At 43.2% G+C, this 17,185-nt stretch overlaps 1 protein-coding gene across 1 annotated transcript in view; it reads right to left on the reverse strand.

Moving 5' to 3' along the window:
• SLC13A3 (solute carrier family 13 member 3) overlaps positions 1–17,185 on the reverse strand; it is a 421,387-nt gene that overhangs the window by 25,498 nt on the left and 378,704 nt on the right. The window contains exon 12 of the mRNA XM_078651950.1: positions 12,273–12,410. Coding sequence (XP_078508076.1) covers positions 12,273–12,410 — 138 coding nt within the window. The remainder of the gene's footprint in view (positions 1–12,272; positions 12,411–17,185) is intronic.

Raw genomic sequence — 17,185 nt, forward strand, 5'->3', positions numbered from 1 at the left:
ACAACTTCTACCCGGTGAAATGAACTGCAGACCTGCAAAAGAGGCTGCTTAGGCCAAAATCAAATGCATGGCACACGCTCTTACTTTTTTTTGTTTGTTGCATTTTCCATACTATTATATTAATCACTATTTAAGATGCATTCTCTTTGTAAAATAAATGTTTTTTTTTAAACTTACTCCATGTGATCATTTTAAGTTCTTCATTTCTTAAATATAGTTATTAAGCTAGTTGATGCAGAAATATCACATACATTCAGTCTAAGGCCTTGCATTTGCTACCAATCTATGAAGGTACATCTGAAACTTCTCAAAGAAATCAGTGTACCTTTACAGGTCAAACTGTTTGACCCTTCGTGAGCTCTGTCACAGCTAACATCAAGACTCTAAATGTTCCCATCTTATAGCCTAGCACTTTGATCTCATAAAATGAGGGTTTTCCATACATTTGCTCTGACAGACAAAGGCTTACAGCCTGTTTTTTTTCTCTGAAGCTTACTTCACTTGTGGTCAAGATTTACAACCTGTCACATGTAGTGTCCTTTTTAAGTGGTACTATGGAGAAAGGCTCAACTAAATAGAATTTACACTAGAAGCTCCAAGAGAGGCTGAGGAAACAGTATTGTCTAAAGATACTTCCCACGCAGTTGTGCACTCGGGTGATATGGTTGTCAAGTTATCTTGACTCAATGTCTCTTAGTTGAGGGGTCATATTCCCAACATTTTGTCCATGAAGTTTTCCTGGAAAGTTCACTGTTCAAAATGCAGACACTAAAAGAAAAATAGCTGAACAAGTGTAAATAACAATTATGAGTTGTACATCCTGTATTTCTTTTGCCACATATATAAATTGGCAAATTTATTTCGTACTAAGGAGTTTTTGTGCCCATTTTTATAAACAAGCATTCACATGAAGCCCTGAATGAGGTATACTCCGGTTTCAAACAGTATGATAGAAGGCAAATAGTGTGGTTTTTTGGTCATGTCTTCTTGAAGGAAGAAATAAGAAATCAAAATATAGATAGTAATACAATAGGATGGGATAGTAAGCCCCACAATCATGAAACAACAGCCTCATCTAGAATTTGGCGGATACGATACTCCGTTACAAATGCGGTAACCATTCCATCCAACATATTACAAGGGCCATAGTCTTAGACCTGCCCTTACTACAGAGTCAACCCCAAATGTTTTGCCTTTACTCAATACTTTTTTGCTGAGACAATTTTTGTTGGCCTTAGGACTCTGTACACTTTACCACCGCAAACCAGTGCTGAAGTGCTTATGCTCACTCCCCTTAATATGGTTAATTTGGTGTATACCAAATTGGCATATTTAATTGATGGTAAAGTGCCATGTAGAGTGGAATACCATATACCCAGGGCCTGTAAATGAACTTCTACCAGTGGGCATGCAGTACATATTGTACCACCCCCTTAAGCAGTCCCTTAAAACATGTCCTAGGCCTGCCATTAAAACCGGAATGCAGTTTTAAACTGCCAATTCGACTTGGCAATATAACCCCCTTGTCAAGCCCTAAACTCCCCTTTTATTACATGTATGTCACCCCGATGGTAGGCCCTGGGGATCCCATAGGACAGGGTGCCTTGTAATTGACATGTTGGACATGAACCTTTTAGTTTTACATATCCTGGTAGTGAAAAATCCCTAGATTAATTTGTTCTTCTCCACAGCAGCAAATTCTTTTCAGCAATCCTTAGCGAAAGGGGTACCCGGTCTCGTGAAACTGTCTTAGTTTACAGGACTCTGCCTTGTCCCCCAAGAGATTTTCAACTTCCATTTCAGACTATTGTAGAATGTAGAAATCTTGACTGTGGCTCTGACCCAACGCTATCCGACAACAAAATTTCCTCCTCTGATACCTCCTCCCCCCAGAACTTTACCTTTTTCATCCAAGTCCAAGGGTAAGTGCTGACCAGACCCAATCCACTTCTTGTATCCGAACCGTGCTCCATCGCGGTCGGCCATATTTTCGACTTTGACCCAGTGTTACATGATTAGAGGTCTGCAGTTGGCACTTTGACCTTTTAGGTGCTAGCTTTCACTAAAATTTCGATTCTAGTGATTGAACTTTTGTCATTATAGGGTCAAATCATTTATGAAAATTGACCCTATTTTCCCTAGAAGGGATAGTGGCTGTTGCTTTACCAGGTCTCGCAAACCGAGTTAACCAACAGACCAAATTCTCACACACAGGATATCATGCACATTTAATACAATAGACTGGTTATCCGTCACACAGTAGCTCATCCACTAAACTCTAAATCAGGACCTTAATGTTTGGGCTGTATTGCTTGGAAATCATTGCTGCATATGACCAGGTTATTAATTAGTGTCCTTGGTATGCCTTTGGTTCTAAATACATTGGTTGCCTATCTGAATAATCACTAAACACCCAATTTGTTAGGCAAATAGCTAAACAAAATGAGGAAAGAGATGAGAAAAGGGTGAGTTTGCCTTTTAAGACAAAGAGGGGCAGTGCATGCTTCAAAGTAAGGACTACTTCAAATCTGTCCAAGGCTTTCAACAGCAGAGACGTAATTCAAACTGGTGGTGTAGTGCTTAATGTATGCTTAATGTATACATAAACGTAATTCTGGAATCATTGCAAGTACAGTGACTACATTCCATTCAAATTCCAAAATAAAGATCTCGAATTCTGAAATTATATAATTCCTTAGAAACTAAAATCTGTATAAGGACAAGAATGTAATGTCTCTGTTTACCAGCCACCTTCTAAGTGAAATTACTAGTTTTTGTGCAGTGGGAGCTAGGACCCTGCAGATTGACCACAAAGAGGACCATTCTTACTTAGGAGCAGGATAGTGCAGGGGATGCAGTTGGCAGCTCATCCATTTGTTGAAGTTCTTGTGAGGTGCACTTACTGTACACAATAAAGAATCAGCAATACACAGTTCAGTTGCCTCAACTCAACCCCGCATACTGTGCTCTGCAACTCCTAAACGTGAGTCCTGCCATTAGAAATAAAATGTGCAAGTGAGTTGTTTCTTGCCTTGCTGCGGTTGGTTGAGACTAATAAAAGGTAGAGATCTGGTCTAGTTCCCACGCTGTACAACATTAAGTCTTGAAAACTCAATTTGTAATTTGATGTCTCATTGTGACTAAGTGGTGAGAAGAGAGAGCGAAGAGAAAGAGGAGAGAGAGGAGAGAAGAGAGAGAAAGAGACGAAAGAGACAGAAGAGACAGAAGAGAGAGAAGAGAGAGAAGAGAAGAGAGAGAAGAGAGGAAAGAGAAGAGAAGAGAAAGAGAAAGAGAGAGAAAGAGAGAGAAAGAGAAAGAGAGAAAGAGAAAGAAAAAGAGAAAGAGAGAGAAAGAGAAAGAGAGAGAAAGAGAGAGAGAGAGAAAGAGAGAGAAAGAGAAAGAGAGAGAGAGAAAGAGAAAGAGAGGGAGAAAGAGAAAGAGAAAGAGAAAGAGAGAGAGAGAGAGAGAGTGAAAGAGAAAGAAAAAGAGAAAGAGAGAGAAAGAGAAAGAGAGAGAAAGAGAGAGAGAGAGAAAGAGAGAGAAAGAGAAAGAGAGAGAGAGAAAGAGAAAGAGAGGGAGAAAGAGAAAGAGAAAGAGAAAGAGAGAGAGAGAGAGAGAGTGAAAGAGAGAGAGAGAGAGAGAGAGAGAGAGAGAGAGAGAGAGAGAGAGAGAGAGAGAGAGAGAGAGGTCATCCATCTTCCCGGTACTAATTATTTAAAAACACAAAGAATGAACCCAATGTCAACTCAACAATTCGAGCTTTGATTACGATGTCGGCCAGAGTTGCCTCAGACTGACATCACTGCGGATTGGGAACCGACAGACCTCAGGTTGGCGGTTCCAACCCTGCATTTAGGATGCGACCGCAGCATCTTCCAGTTTTCAATGAGAGCTTGCGAGGCGGGCAGAAACCACCCGCAGTACAAGCTCCCATTGAAAAATGTACGTTTCTAAACATCCCTGCACCTTGTGGCAGGCACCTCACGATGCCTGCCACACGGTTCAGAGATGTTTGTGCCCCCCTCAGGGCCACATGCGGAGGCTGCGGAGGGATGGGGGCCCTTCTAGGGACCCCAAAGACACTTTCCGACAGCAGTTCTGCTGTCGGAAAGTTCCACATGGAACTGCTGCCAGAAAGTGCCATAATAATCCAGATGGTGGAAAGGTTACCCTTAAGGGATAATGAGTCCTTTCGACTGTCTGACAGGGTCCTTGAGCCCATCGGAACCGCATTGGATTCCCCTGCTAGTTTAAACTCTGACTGCCTTCATTATAATATGGCGGTTGGACTTTAAACCTACAATGTTGGTCAGAAAGCCTCTAACCAGCGGTCAGAGGCCTCTTGACCAACATTGTAATTAGGCCCTAGGTGTTTCCTGTGTCTTAGACCTTCTTTCAAAGAAAAAGAAATGCTAAGGTTTTTTTGAAAGAACCCTCACTCACCAACATAGTTGGTGACATGCTTCATTATTGGGTTCCCACCCTGAGTGCCAAGGCACCCAGGGTGTGCTTCGACGCCATATTTACTGTGGAGCTTGTTTTGTTTTTGGAAGTGCGTGAACTGCAAGTGGTTTAAAATTGTCTCAAGGTCTACCACGTGATATGGAGTTTTATTTACATGTTTTAGTCATTTACCATGTGCCCCTCAGGGTCAACATAACTTTGTCAATATCAAAATGTGTAATGCACATGCACCCTAGGGCACGTACTGCAAAATTCGGCTATTGAACTTACATATCAAGAAACGCCTCTTGTGACTTTACTTGCTGGGATAAAAAGATTAAAAGGCAAAGAACTTATCAAAAAAGGAGGGAGAAGGAGGATATGGCTAGGTTCAACCTCCTATATGTTCAAAGTACAACACAAAAATCCATAGGTGATGGATCATAGGAACCTAGCCAGGGAGAGATTGTAGGTCTACCCAATTTGGGTGCGCCTCATAAAAAAAGAACATTTATTTTCTTGAGTCCCCTCACTCACCCAGGGTTGCCGGAGGAACGCATCAGCGAATTTGGAGAGTGGCTCCAAAATGGATCCAATTCCTGAGACGACTGGTCGCCCTGGTGGTTTTTCTAAAGACTTGTGTATCTTAGGGATTGTGTAGAAGTAGGGAACTGTTTGTTTTTTGCTGTACATGAAATCTCCTTCTTTTTTGGTTATCCAGTCATGGGCAACCATGCTGACAGGTAGTGTGTATTAATGTGCAATCTATTTTCTCCGCCACAATACAGATACTGCGGGTACAGCGTTTACCGTACATTGCGCATACAATAGGTGTGCTTTCTACATTTCTTTTTTCACCTTAAATTTAGGTTTGTTCACAGGAGTGCAACACATGGGGCTGGCCCCCCCCATGTTGTCCTGAAGAAGAGGTGTAGGGGACACCTCTAAACATGTCGACGGAATAATAGGGATTATAACCACATAACAGTTATTTTTCCTTTTATCTACCCCTTTTTATCTAACCAACTAGGAGCAGGAATAAAGCTTTAGCTTACTAGTGAGGTATTTTTAACTAGCACAAAACACCAGTCCCCCAAACACTGCACTACACATAGATTCACAAAACCAGTGCTCCTACGTATTGCTCGCAAGTCGTAGCATGCCCAAGCAGTAGATGCTTGGGGTGGCCCCAATGATGAAGCATGTCACCTAGGGGCAACCCTGGGTGAATGAGGGGACTCAAGAAAAGAAATGTTATTTTCTTATGAGGTGCACCCAAATTGGGTAGACCTACAATCTCTCCCTGGCTAGGTTCCTATGATCCATCACCTATGGATTTTTGTGTTGTAAAAGCAAAGAAGACAGATGATTTCGTCATGTTGGCAGTATATTTATGTTTTCAGACATGGAACCCTGGCATAAGCCCTTGCGGGGAGCAACATCGGGCATCCACCAGTTCCATGCATGCTTGAGCATCCAGCAAGCTTATAACATCTAACCACTGCATGCCTATTGCTGCTATGGCTCTTTCGCAAGGCGTGCCCATAAACATGACGGTGACAAGAGTGATATATCGTGCTTGTATACAATGGCGTGAATCACAGTTTTGTGTCACATCATTGAGTTAAAATGAGTCTAAAAACAATCTTTTTGGACCCACCTGTTGTACGGTATTATTTTATTTATTTATTTATTCAAAGTTTTATATAGCGCGAACAAGATCCTTACAGATATCAGAGCGCTTCACAGAGACAGTGTAGGGGCAGTAGGAAAGAACAGAGAAAATGGGAGCAGTATAATAGTCACTACCATGGTAAGATAATAATAATAACATACATAGAACATATCAATATACAATCAGGTAAACAAGTAATATAAGAAGGCACAAGTCATTGATCCCACTACAGAGGTGTTCGGGTACACCCTGGGTGTGTGGATGGTTCACACCAATGTCGTAGTATAGAGAGAACACTGAGTGGGGGCATCGGGAGAGCGAGTCAGTAAACCACAGTGAATCATATATTGGTCTGTAGTAAGAGAGTAGCGTAGGGGTGTCCCCATCCAGTAGAAGTATAGAGCCAGTGGACAGGTGAACAGTGATACAAAACAATGCAGAGTCTCTGATCCAGTACCTATAATGTTCAGGAGATCTTGGCCAGAAGGAAGGTTTTCACCTCTTTTTTGAAGAGTGCAGTGGAGGAGATAAGCCTAGTTTCAGGAGGGAGCGCATTCCAGATCCTGGGTGCCATTCCTGAGAAGGAGCGCTTGTATGTGTTCTCTTTCCGAAATCTACAAGGTTTCAGGAGTAGATTTTTTGTACTTCTATTGGCTCTAGAACCTCCTGATATAGACAACTTTTGCGCGAGGTAGTTGGGTGCATTGTGGTGCACGGCCGCGTGTGTCATAACTGCAATTTTTAGTTGTATTCTGGCTTCAAATGGCAGCCATTTTAGAGACTTTAGGTCTGGGGAAATATGCGAATGTTTTCTTGAGCCAGTAATGAGTCTCGCGGCAGCGTTCAGGGAGGCTCTTAAGGGTGCTGTTGTGGATAGCGGGAGTCCGCTGAGGGCCACAATCCCGTAGTCGATTCTGGGGATGACTAAGGCTTGTACGGCAGTTCGGAAGTCTTCGGCAGGGAGGAAGGGTTTAATTTTCCTCAGTGTGTTGATTTGGAAATTAGCTCCTTTTGTGGCTTTGCTAACGTGCTGCTGCATGTTGAGCTTGGCGTCGAGTGTGATGCTTAGGGATTTAGCCGAATCCACGATGGTAGGTTGGACGTTGAATGCTGTTAGGTTATTGAGGCAGGTTTGGGTGGTGGAAATTTTCGCCGGGGGTGAGATGAGTAGGAACTCAGTTTTCAGAGCATTTAGTTTGAGGTGGTTATCGGCCAACCAAGATTGAGTGTTAATAAGCGTGGAATTCAGGTGTTTGATATCTTCCGGGGATTGTAGTTTTAGGTAAAGTTGTGTGTCGTCAGCGTACATATGGAATTGGACATTGGAAGCTTGGAGCAAGGTGGCGAGCGGTTCCATGACGAGGTTGAACAGTGTGGGGGAGAGGGAGGATCCTTGTGGAACACCTAGATCTGCAGGCACAGGTGTAGATAGCACATTGTCGATCTTGAACTTCTGAGACCGGTTGTGAAGGAAGGACGAGAACCATTTGAGAACAGTTCCCGATAGACCCATTCTAGTGCTTAGCAGCTCCAGCAAGTTCTCATGTTTGACCGTGTCAAATGCTGATGAGAGGTCAAGAAGGATGAGGAGGCAGGACTCATTGCGATCAAGAATTTGGAGGGCGTCATCAATTATGTGTGTAATAGCTGTTTCCGTGCTATGTTTCGCTCGGAAGCCTGATTGATGAGGATTGAGGAGGTCAAATTGGTCAATGTGTTTTGTTAGCTGGAGTTGGACACATTTCTCCAGCAGTTTGGCCAGGGTGGGGATATTGGTGATGGGCCGGTAATTGTTGAGGTCAGATGGATCTGCTGTAGGTTTCTTGAGTATAGGTGTGACTTGCCCCACCTTGAGGGAGTCTGGAATGAGGCCTTGTTGTAGGGAACTGTTGATGATTTTGGTCCAGAGAGGGAGGAGCAAGGGGATGAAGTCTTTTACAGCATTAGCAGGTAGAGGGTCTGTGAGGTGATTAGAGGGCTTCACGGTGCAGAGTAGTTTGTGTATTGCTTCTTCCGAGTAGGTATCGAAGTACAGCCAGGATGCCTTGTTTTTAGGTTGAGTGTTTGATATTCTGGTGTGGTTGGGGAGTCGGCTCACATCCATGATGAGGTCATTTCTTATATTGTCAGTCTTTTGCTTAAAGAAAGCAGAGAAGGCTTCACAGTGTGGGGTGTCGCTTGTTGTGCTGTTTGATTGTGAGGGTTGTGTCTTTGTTTGGGTCTTGATTAGCTCGAACAGCTTTCTTGGCCTGTTTTTTGCTTGGTCCAACTGACGGCTAAAGAAGTCCGACTTTGTGCGCTTTATTTTCCTGAAGTAGGCATTTCTCTTGCTCTTAAGCCTTTTGAGGTGCAGTGTTGAAGGGTCCGATCTCCAGGTGCGCTCTGCCATTCGCATAGAACGCCTGTCGTCATTGAGTCTATCGTCATACCAAGGGTTAGAAATTTTGGTGGAGACTCTCTTCAGTTGCAGTGGGGCGACTTCATTGACTATTGTATTCATAGAGTCAAGGTAGTGATCGGTCAGTGATTGAACATCCGAGGCACCTGAGGGGGGAACGAGGAGACTGCCGATGTGGGGAGGTAGGGTTGAGGGGTTAAGATTCTTAATGTCCCTTTTCCATGTTTTGCATTTGATTGGTTGAGCCGGGATAAGTTTAACTTTTTCATTGATAAAAAAGGTGATAATGTGGTGGTCTGACCAGTCGCAGGGTTGGATCGCCTCCAGTTGTGTTGTGTTCTCTTTGGCAATGATGAGATCGAGTATCGAGCCTTTGTCGTGTGTTGGTCTATCGCATATTTGGGTGAGGTCAAGCGCATTGAGGAAGCTTTTGAGACTATTCACTACTGTGTCTTTCTTATCGTTCCAGTGGAGATTGAAGTCACCTAGGTAGACTTGGGTGGTCTGCCGACCGGCATTGGAAGAGATCATGTCCATGAGTTGTTGGGTGAATAAGAGATTGTCACCAGGCGGGTGATAGATGATATGTAGAGCACAAACTTGTTTGCCCTCGCTCGTGATGTCGAGGCAGAGGAGTTCACAGGAGGAAAGGGAGGGGGAGGTGACTTGTGTAACGGAGAGGTTGCTCCTAAAAATGCATGCAATTCCCCCGCCCGTCTTGTCAGGCGACCTGTCCAACCTAATGATGTGATAGTTGAGGGGGACTAGTATGTCCATAATCGGGGTAGAGGCTTCAGAAAGCCACGTTTCCGTTAGAATGGCTAGGTCCAGATCCATAGCTGAGACGAGATCAGCGATGTCGGAGGAGTGTCTCTGGGCCGATCTGCAATTGAGTAGGATGCATTTGAGTTTGGGAGAGAGAAGGGTGGTCGAGCTTTCTAGTGTGAGGGGAACATTTCTGAGGTTGTTAGGGACGGAGCCTCTGTTGTTGAGTGTTGGGAGCCTCACAGGGTTTGTGAGAATTGTAGGTATGGGGATGTGTGTGTTGGATATGTGTTTTTCCGGACCTGGGCCATAAGAGCGTAGGAGAGAGCATAAGTTGCGGTCCGATAGTGGGTTGAGGACACGACGTGGGCGGTGGTAGTTATTACGAACGGGGATAGTCGGCCAGCGCGGGTGTCGTTGGAGGCGAGGGTATGTAGGGAGGGTGCGTCGTTTGTGGGGTGGAGGGACGGTGGGAGATATAATGGGCTGTGAGGAGAGAAGGTCTTTGATTGCGTGGACATCCTTTTTGATTTGTAGAATATTCTCTTTGACTTGTTGGAGGGTGGATAAGGTCAGGTCAAGAGGTGCATTGGGGATGGGGTTGGTGGTGAGAGCCATTGGTGAATGGTTGGGTAGTGAGCTGGAAAGCGGGCAGGGTATCGAGGGGGGGGATATACTAGCGTTGTTGGAAGGTTCTGCGGCGCTAATGGGTGGGATGGCATTGAAAGTGTGGGCGTGTTTGTGGGCGAGGGGTGTGGGTGAGGTAGGTGAAGTAGACGGTGGGTGGGAGGCGAAGGTAGTGAGGTCAGTGGGAGACGGTGCCGGTGAATAGAAGAGTGAGTGAAGGCTGAAGACAGTGGGGGAGACAGGAGGGTAGTGAGGGCTGAGAATAGGAGGTGGGAGAGAGGGGGATGCTAAGGTAGGGAAGGCGGTATGTTCTGTATGTTTTGTTGGGAGGGTAAGAGTGTCGTGGGTGGGAGTGGGGAGGGGGCTGGGCGTGGAGAGAATAGGAGGTGGAAGAGAGGGGGATGCTAAGGTAGGGGAGGCGGTATGTTCTGTATGTTTTGTTGGGAGGGTGAGAGTGTCGTGGGTGGGAGAGGGGAGGGAGCTGGGGAGGGCGAGGCGTCTGCCGTGGGAGGGGTGGGCAGGGGGGTGGATAAACTCCGAGCGGTAGTGTATTCAGATGTTGGCGTGTTGTGGGTGAGAGTTGTTGTGCCAGAGGGGAAAGGGATTGGGGGGGTATGAGTGGGGGTAAACGGGGTCATGTTAGAGGGGCGGCTAGTATGTGAGGTGGAGAGATTTGTGACTGTGTTTGGGGAGTATGGGGCGTTAACAGCAGGTGGGCCATTTACTTGGGAGCTGGGGGTAGAGGTGTTGTAGGTGGGGGCTGCGACGACCGGGGAGATAGTGCTGGTGGAATTCTGGATGGAGGTCCGCAGCTTGGAAAGGTGCTCTTTGAACTTGGGGAACAGGCTATCTAATAGTTCCAGGTTCTTGTCCGTGGCTTGAATTAGGACAATCCCGTTATTGTAGATAGTAATAGTGGTTCTGCCATGGAAGAGTTGGGAGGGTGTGATAGAGAGAGTTAGGCCATGAGCTGTTTTCCTGGTGGTGGAGATGGTGAGTAGGGTTAGAAACGTCTTTCTCCATTGGGCTGTGCGTGAGGTGTGGAAGATGAAGTCAGTGTTCAGGGCTCCATTGCCCGGTGAGAAGTAGGTGTCGGCAAAGGGTGTTTCAGGGTGCGATCTCAAGAAGTTATGTTTAAAGCGTTTGACGGCTTTTTTGGTGAGAGTGGAAGGGTAGTTGATTCTATATGTGTGTTTACCTATGAGATCCATGATAGGATGGCTGTGACGTTGGGTGTGGGAGAACCCACCTGTTGGGTGTGGGAGAACCCACCCACACCCAACACCTGTTGGGTGTTGGGTGTGGGTATTGCCATACAGCATGGTGGCCCGAGGCGAGTGGACCCTATTGTCTCACACTGATGGTGTAGAAGGAATACAGGATATTGTAAGAAAGCGCCCCTATCCCTTTCTGGTAGGTCTAGCAATGCTCTCCCTTAAATCTCCACGTACTTCGTCACAGCATCTCGCCCCCTCACATACCTCTATCGTCTCCTCAAGCCCCATATCTTAGTGTATCTGCTACTCTATGTTGAATACTCCCATTTTGCCCTGTCACGGCAGGTAAAGGGCGCGTTAGGCAAGACAATTATTGTTGGTCCCTCAAAACATTGTGTTCCTCTTTTTAAATTCCTCCCGCTGGGGTGTAATAGCAACACACTGAGTTTGCTAACATTAAAACAAACACTCCCTGTAGCAAGCTCAAATCCATGCAGTTATTAATACCTTGCAAAACACTTACACAGAATGGGCCCGATTCACAAAAGTAATCTGAGACAAAATTCTAACTTTATGACTTTTGGTATTCTCAAAAGGCATTTAGTAGTAGTAAAGTTCAGAATCCTAACTTTACTACTACTAAACGGAGACAAAATCCTAACTTTACTACTACTAAATACCTTTTGTGAATACCGAAAGTCGTAAAGTTAGGATTTTGTCTCAGATTACTTTTGTGAATCCGGCCAATGTCTTTTCAAAATGGCCCCAATTTCCAAACATAGGCCACATTTTTAATGGTTTTTTTATTCACTATTTTGGTGTTTGGGCCTAGTTTCTGCCTCAGCTGGACCCTGGTCTGATGCCATGCACGCTTAGAATAAGAGATTACATTACTCAGCCACCTGAGGGGCTTTAGCAATAAGTGATGCTTTACTCCTCATAGCGCAAGTTACCTGTTTCTTCAAATCCTTTTTGCAGAGAGCCCGCTGCATTATCCTAATTAACGGCAGTACATTTTGCAGAAGTTTAATTAGAAGCCAACGCACATGGTGTCCCGCGAACGGTGTTTTCTTTACAATGCTAATCGGCACAGACAGTGCTGCCAGCACTGCTCACTCATTTCTCGGAAAAATAGGGAAATTCTTACCATGTCTTTTACCATTAAATGTCCGGTTGAAAATGCAATGGAGTTTGGAGGAGTCGAGACAGGAAGCATAAACGCGTAGGAGCAGCCGACCGTTCCAGGAATCATTAAATATAATGGATTTACTCTCAGACGAATGGCCTAAAATGAAAATAAAGAAAGACCTATAGAATCTTACTGGGAAGAGCATGTACTGCTGTAAAACGTAGGAAGCTTTACCTTTTTTCTTTTTGCAGTTTTACACAATGAGAGTGCTTACATCCGAAACAGACGTTTAAACAGGAGAACCACACACATTATATTGTTTTATGCACAAGGAGATTAAGTGATTTTCCCAGAATTACAGGATGTTAAGCCGACCTGGATTTAAACCTGGTTCCCAAGTTCCAAAGTGGGTAGCTATATCCGCAAGGCCATAATATATCTCTTCTACCACACTGTAGCCAGTCGCATTGCACTTACGCCATTACTTTTATTTGTTCACAATTTACAGCTGAACAACGTTACTTTGGGGATAAAATGAAACTCTCCCCTATCACACTTTCATAACCCAATTTAAATATATATTGAAAAACGTGTTGTCTCTACCTTTATTCTGGCTCACAATAGCAGGGAGACATTACTGTTCACAATCCCTCTCATCCAGGGCCAACCAATGGGCTGGTCACAGTGAATATACCTAGTCTTGCACAGTGTTTAACATACACTGCTAAAAAACGTGGACAGACCCACTGAGTAAATGTGTAACAATCACTGTTGTAGTAAGTACATGAACCTATTAGGTTTGCTTAAAAGACCCCTCACACACCAGCCTAGTTGGTGTCATGCTTCATCTTTGGGGTCCCAACCCGGTGGCCGAATGCCCCCCGGTTGTGCTACAACCCCTGATTAATGTAGAATTTATTAATAGCGGCCCAGGCAAGGATTCTCAGAGATATTTTTAATTCACTACACTCTACACAAATCACACCACACCAGCTCCACTGTAATCAGGTGTTGTAGCACCGGGGGGCATTCGGCCATCCCGTTGGGACCCCAATGATGAAGCATGACACCAACTAGGTTGGTGTGTGAGGGGTCTTTTAACCCTTTCCACGTGGGGCTAGTTCCACCGCGGTGCAGGGGGTGAGGGGGGCAGCGCGGCAGCGCGGTGCTCGTGACGAGCTCTGCTCGTCATGCTGCACAGTGGAGCTGTGCTCATGACGAACAGAGCTTGTCATGACTCCGCCCACTCCCGTAGAACGTCCACACAGGAGGGGAATTATCCTCACGTGGGCATTCCGCGGCTGTTATGACGAGCTCAGCTGGTCATGAGCACAGTTCCAAAGGGGTTAAGCAAACCTAATGGGTTCATGTACTTACTACAACGTTGATTGTTACACATTTACTCAGTGGGTCCGTCCACATTGTTTAGCCTAGTATTTTATTAGGGACAAGGACGCACCCCTTCTCCTTGTTTTCTATTGTTTAACATACACCCTCATTTTAGTTTGCTGAGCATTCATAGGGTAGTGCAGGGATGATTTAGAGAACAATGGATAGGATGAGACTTTAAAGGCTTAATGAAAGCTATTTCAAGTGAGATTCAGGAACAAAAAAAAGCTGTGGCTCAGAGCCCAAACAATACTTTATCTGAATAAGGGCTAATATCAATACACGCTTGCTGAAATGAGTGTACCTATTTTTAAGAGATTTACTCATCAATGAGCCACTGATTTTACAAGCAGAAGTCACTAGGTGGTTTTTCCATCAAATGATTCTAAGAGTGAAAGCGCAATGCAGAATCTACAGGGCCTAAATAGGAGTGCATTTTAATTCTGAAGGGGTCTGTATTGGGAATTACTGTCTGGTACGTCAAAATCTGGAAATTTACAGAGGTTCCATAGTGTTATACCTGGACACATCATCTGCAAAAAAGTGACTAAAATATCTATAAGAAACATCAGTTGAGAATAGGAATTATAATAGGAATGAAGTCCTTCCAGAGAATGAGGAAAACTAGAGCTGCAATTCTGGATCTAGCGACTACTCATTTCCTGAAGGATGCTTGGAGATGCTTAAATCACAAACTAGCTGGTTATGCATATTATTCTGCAGCTCATAAGCTATGCTCACGTATAGATATGATCTGGGTTTCAGACTTTATCCTCAGTAACTGCTCAATGGCTATATATCCAAGGGTAACCTCAGATCACAATCCAATTTCTTTGACTTTCGAGGTCACAGCTGAAGAGTTTTCTCCTCGTCTTTTCTCATTTCCAAGATATTTGCTCACTGATTATGGGTTTGTGAATCAACTTGAAGAACATATAAAAGAATTCATTGATATAAATATACAATCTAGTCAACCCTTGATAGTTTTGGATGCTTGCAAAGCTAGCATACGCGGATTCACACAACAATATATCTGGCGACAAAATAAAGAACATCGAAATCTAAATGAGAAAAGGCTTGGAGAAATTCGGGACATTGAGCTTCAGCTATCTGAAGCTCTGTCTGATGGGGCATCGAACTTAGATATACTCAACTTTAAACTGATTGAACTTAAAGTTGTATTAAAGGATTTTCTCAGGGCCAAGAGTATTAACAAATTAAAAAAATATTAACTTGATCAATATGAAAACGGTGATAAAATTGGTAAACTTTTGGCCTATAAAGTTGCTGAAGATCGATCACAGAACATAGTTAAAGAAATTAAAGGAGATAATAATCAATTATTTTGCGACTCTAATTCAATATTACTACAATTTGCTTCCTTTTATCAAGCTCTATATACACCAGAAACTACAACCTCAGAGGATAATATTAAAAATTATATAGAGCTTGATATGGTTAAAGTAGGGGAAGACATTACAGCAATAGAAATTAGGGACGCTATTAACTCCCTAGCAACAGGGAAAGCAGTAGGGGAGGATTCTATCCCTTTGGAATTATATAAATGCTGTGCCGAGGACCTGACACCTTTATTAACGGATGTGATCCGTGCTATAGGTAATGGGCAACAAGCACCTAGATCTTGGAATCTAACTCAAATTATCTTCTTTTTAAAAAAGGGTAAAATACCTCAAGAGAGAGGATCATACAGACCAATCTCGCTTATCAACAGCGATGCTAAAATCGTCTCCAAAATATTGGCTACTAGGCTCGCGCCAGTTATGTCTCAGCTTGTATCTTTTCAGCAACATGGATTTATTCCAAAACGCAATACTACAGCGCATATTAATATGGCCATTTCTGCTTTTGATGCTGCACGGACTCAGTCCGCCCCACTCGGTATGATTCTACTAGATGCAGAAATAGCATTTCACCAAGTGGGGTGGGGCTTTTTATGGGTAGCTTTACAAGCATTTGGCATTAGCGGCCAATTTTTTAGATGGATTCAATCACTTTATGATAATCCTGCGGGCAAAGTATCTTATATGGGAAAATGCTCTCCTATGTTCCCAATTAAGAGGGGGACAAGACAGGGGTGTCCTTTATCACCCCTGCTTTTTGCTTTAGGTATGGAACCTTTTTTAATTGCACTTCAATGCCAGGCCCTAATCAACCCTTTCTTCAATGGCTTAAATAAACTTGACATTACTGCATATGCGGATGATGTAGCAGTGTTCTCCTCGGATGTGCCTCAATCCTTGAAAGGTATCATAATTGAAGCAGGTATATATGGCTCAGTCTCTGGCTATAGACTTAACACCACTAAAACTCAAATTGTTACGAATTACCATCTGTCCGTTCCCACTCCAGGAATCTGCGGTGTCGCAACGTATCTTGGTGTCAAAATCTCTTCGGATATTGACTCAATTGTAGCATTAAATTATGAAATATTATTAAAAGAGACTGCAATGCAATTTAAGAAATGGCATTAATTAACACTTAGTATCATTGGCCGAATAAATTTAATTAAAATGAAAATCTTGCCTAAATACCTATATTTATTTCACGCAATTCCTCTACGTGTAAACAATTCCTATTTTCTTAGATTAGAAGGAATTATTAGTAGTTTTATATGGGGGTATAAAAAAGCCCGACGAGCTGTCTCCTCACTTAAACTTCCTTTTAGTCAAGGAGGTCTGGCTCTCCCGAATTTCAAGCTATATTATTGTTCGGCTTTTTTGCTTCGTTTTCGTAGCTTAACAGTTTTTGATAAGTGTTTGTATTTTCATAAATTCTTACTCGGACAAGATGCTAATATGTTTAATTACAGATTAAATGACCCTAACTATTTCAAAAGGGTTAAATGTAAGACGGTACGAGATACCGTTAATATCTGGCGTTCCATCATGGATAAATGTAACGTTTCTTACTTACATTATAAAACACCTTTGTGGGGTAATCCAGGCTTTCCTTTAATTTTTCAGGATTCAACATGCCGATTATACTTAGAATCTGGTATTAAGCTCTTGGGAGATTTGTATGATCATCAAGGATTTATGGTGTTTGAAAAAATAAAGCAATGTTATAATTTACCAGAACTGGCTAGGTTTAAATACTATCAGATTAAAGATTATTTAGTGAAGAAATTAGAACTCACTATGGTAATAGATTCTGATTTTTGGGACTGTATCTATAGAGAATCATACAAAGCCATGATTAGCATAGGATATAAGATATTTTCTGACTTTAACACTAGCGACATCATAAAATTAACTGAGAAATGGAATAGAATATTAGCTTTAAATATACCACCTGATTTAATTACTTTATCTCTTAAGAGTTTAAATACATCAGTTCATTCTTCTAGCCTTAAACTGCAAATGTTTAAAACTATATGTCAATTATATCATACCCCCGAGAGAATTCTTAAATGGGCAAGTAATAATAACTATAGTGAACATACGAACTGCCCTAAATGTGATCTAAGTGGTGCTGATATTGTTCACATGTTTTTATCTTGCCCTCATCTTAGTGAATATTGG

This window comes from Lissotriton helveticus, chromosome 7 (genome assembly GCF_964261635.1).
Source record: "Lissotriton helveticus chromosome 7, aLisHel1.1, whole genome shotgun sequence".
In the NCBI taxonomy this organism is placed as follows: Eukaryota; Metazoa; Chordata; class Amphibia; order Caudata; family Salamandridae; genus Lissotriton; species Lissotriton helveticus.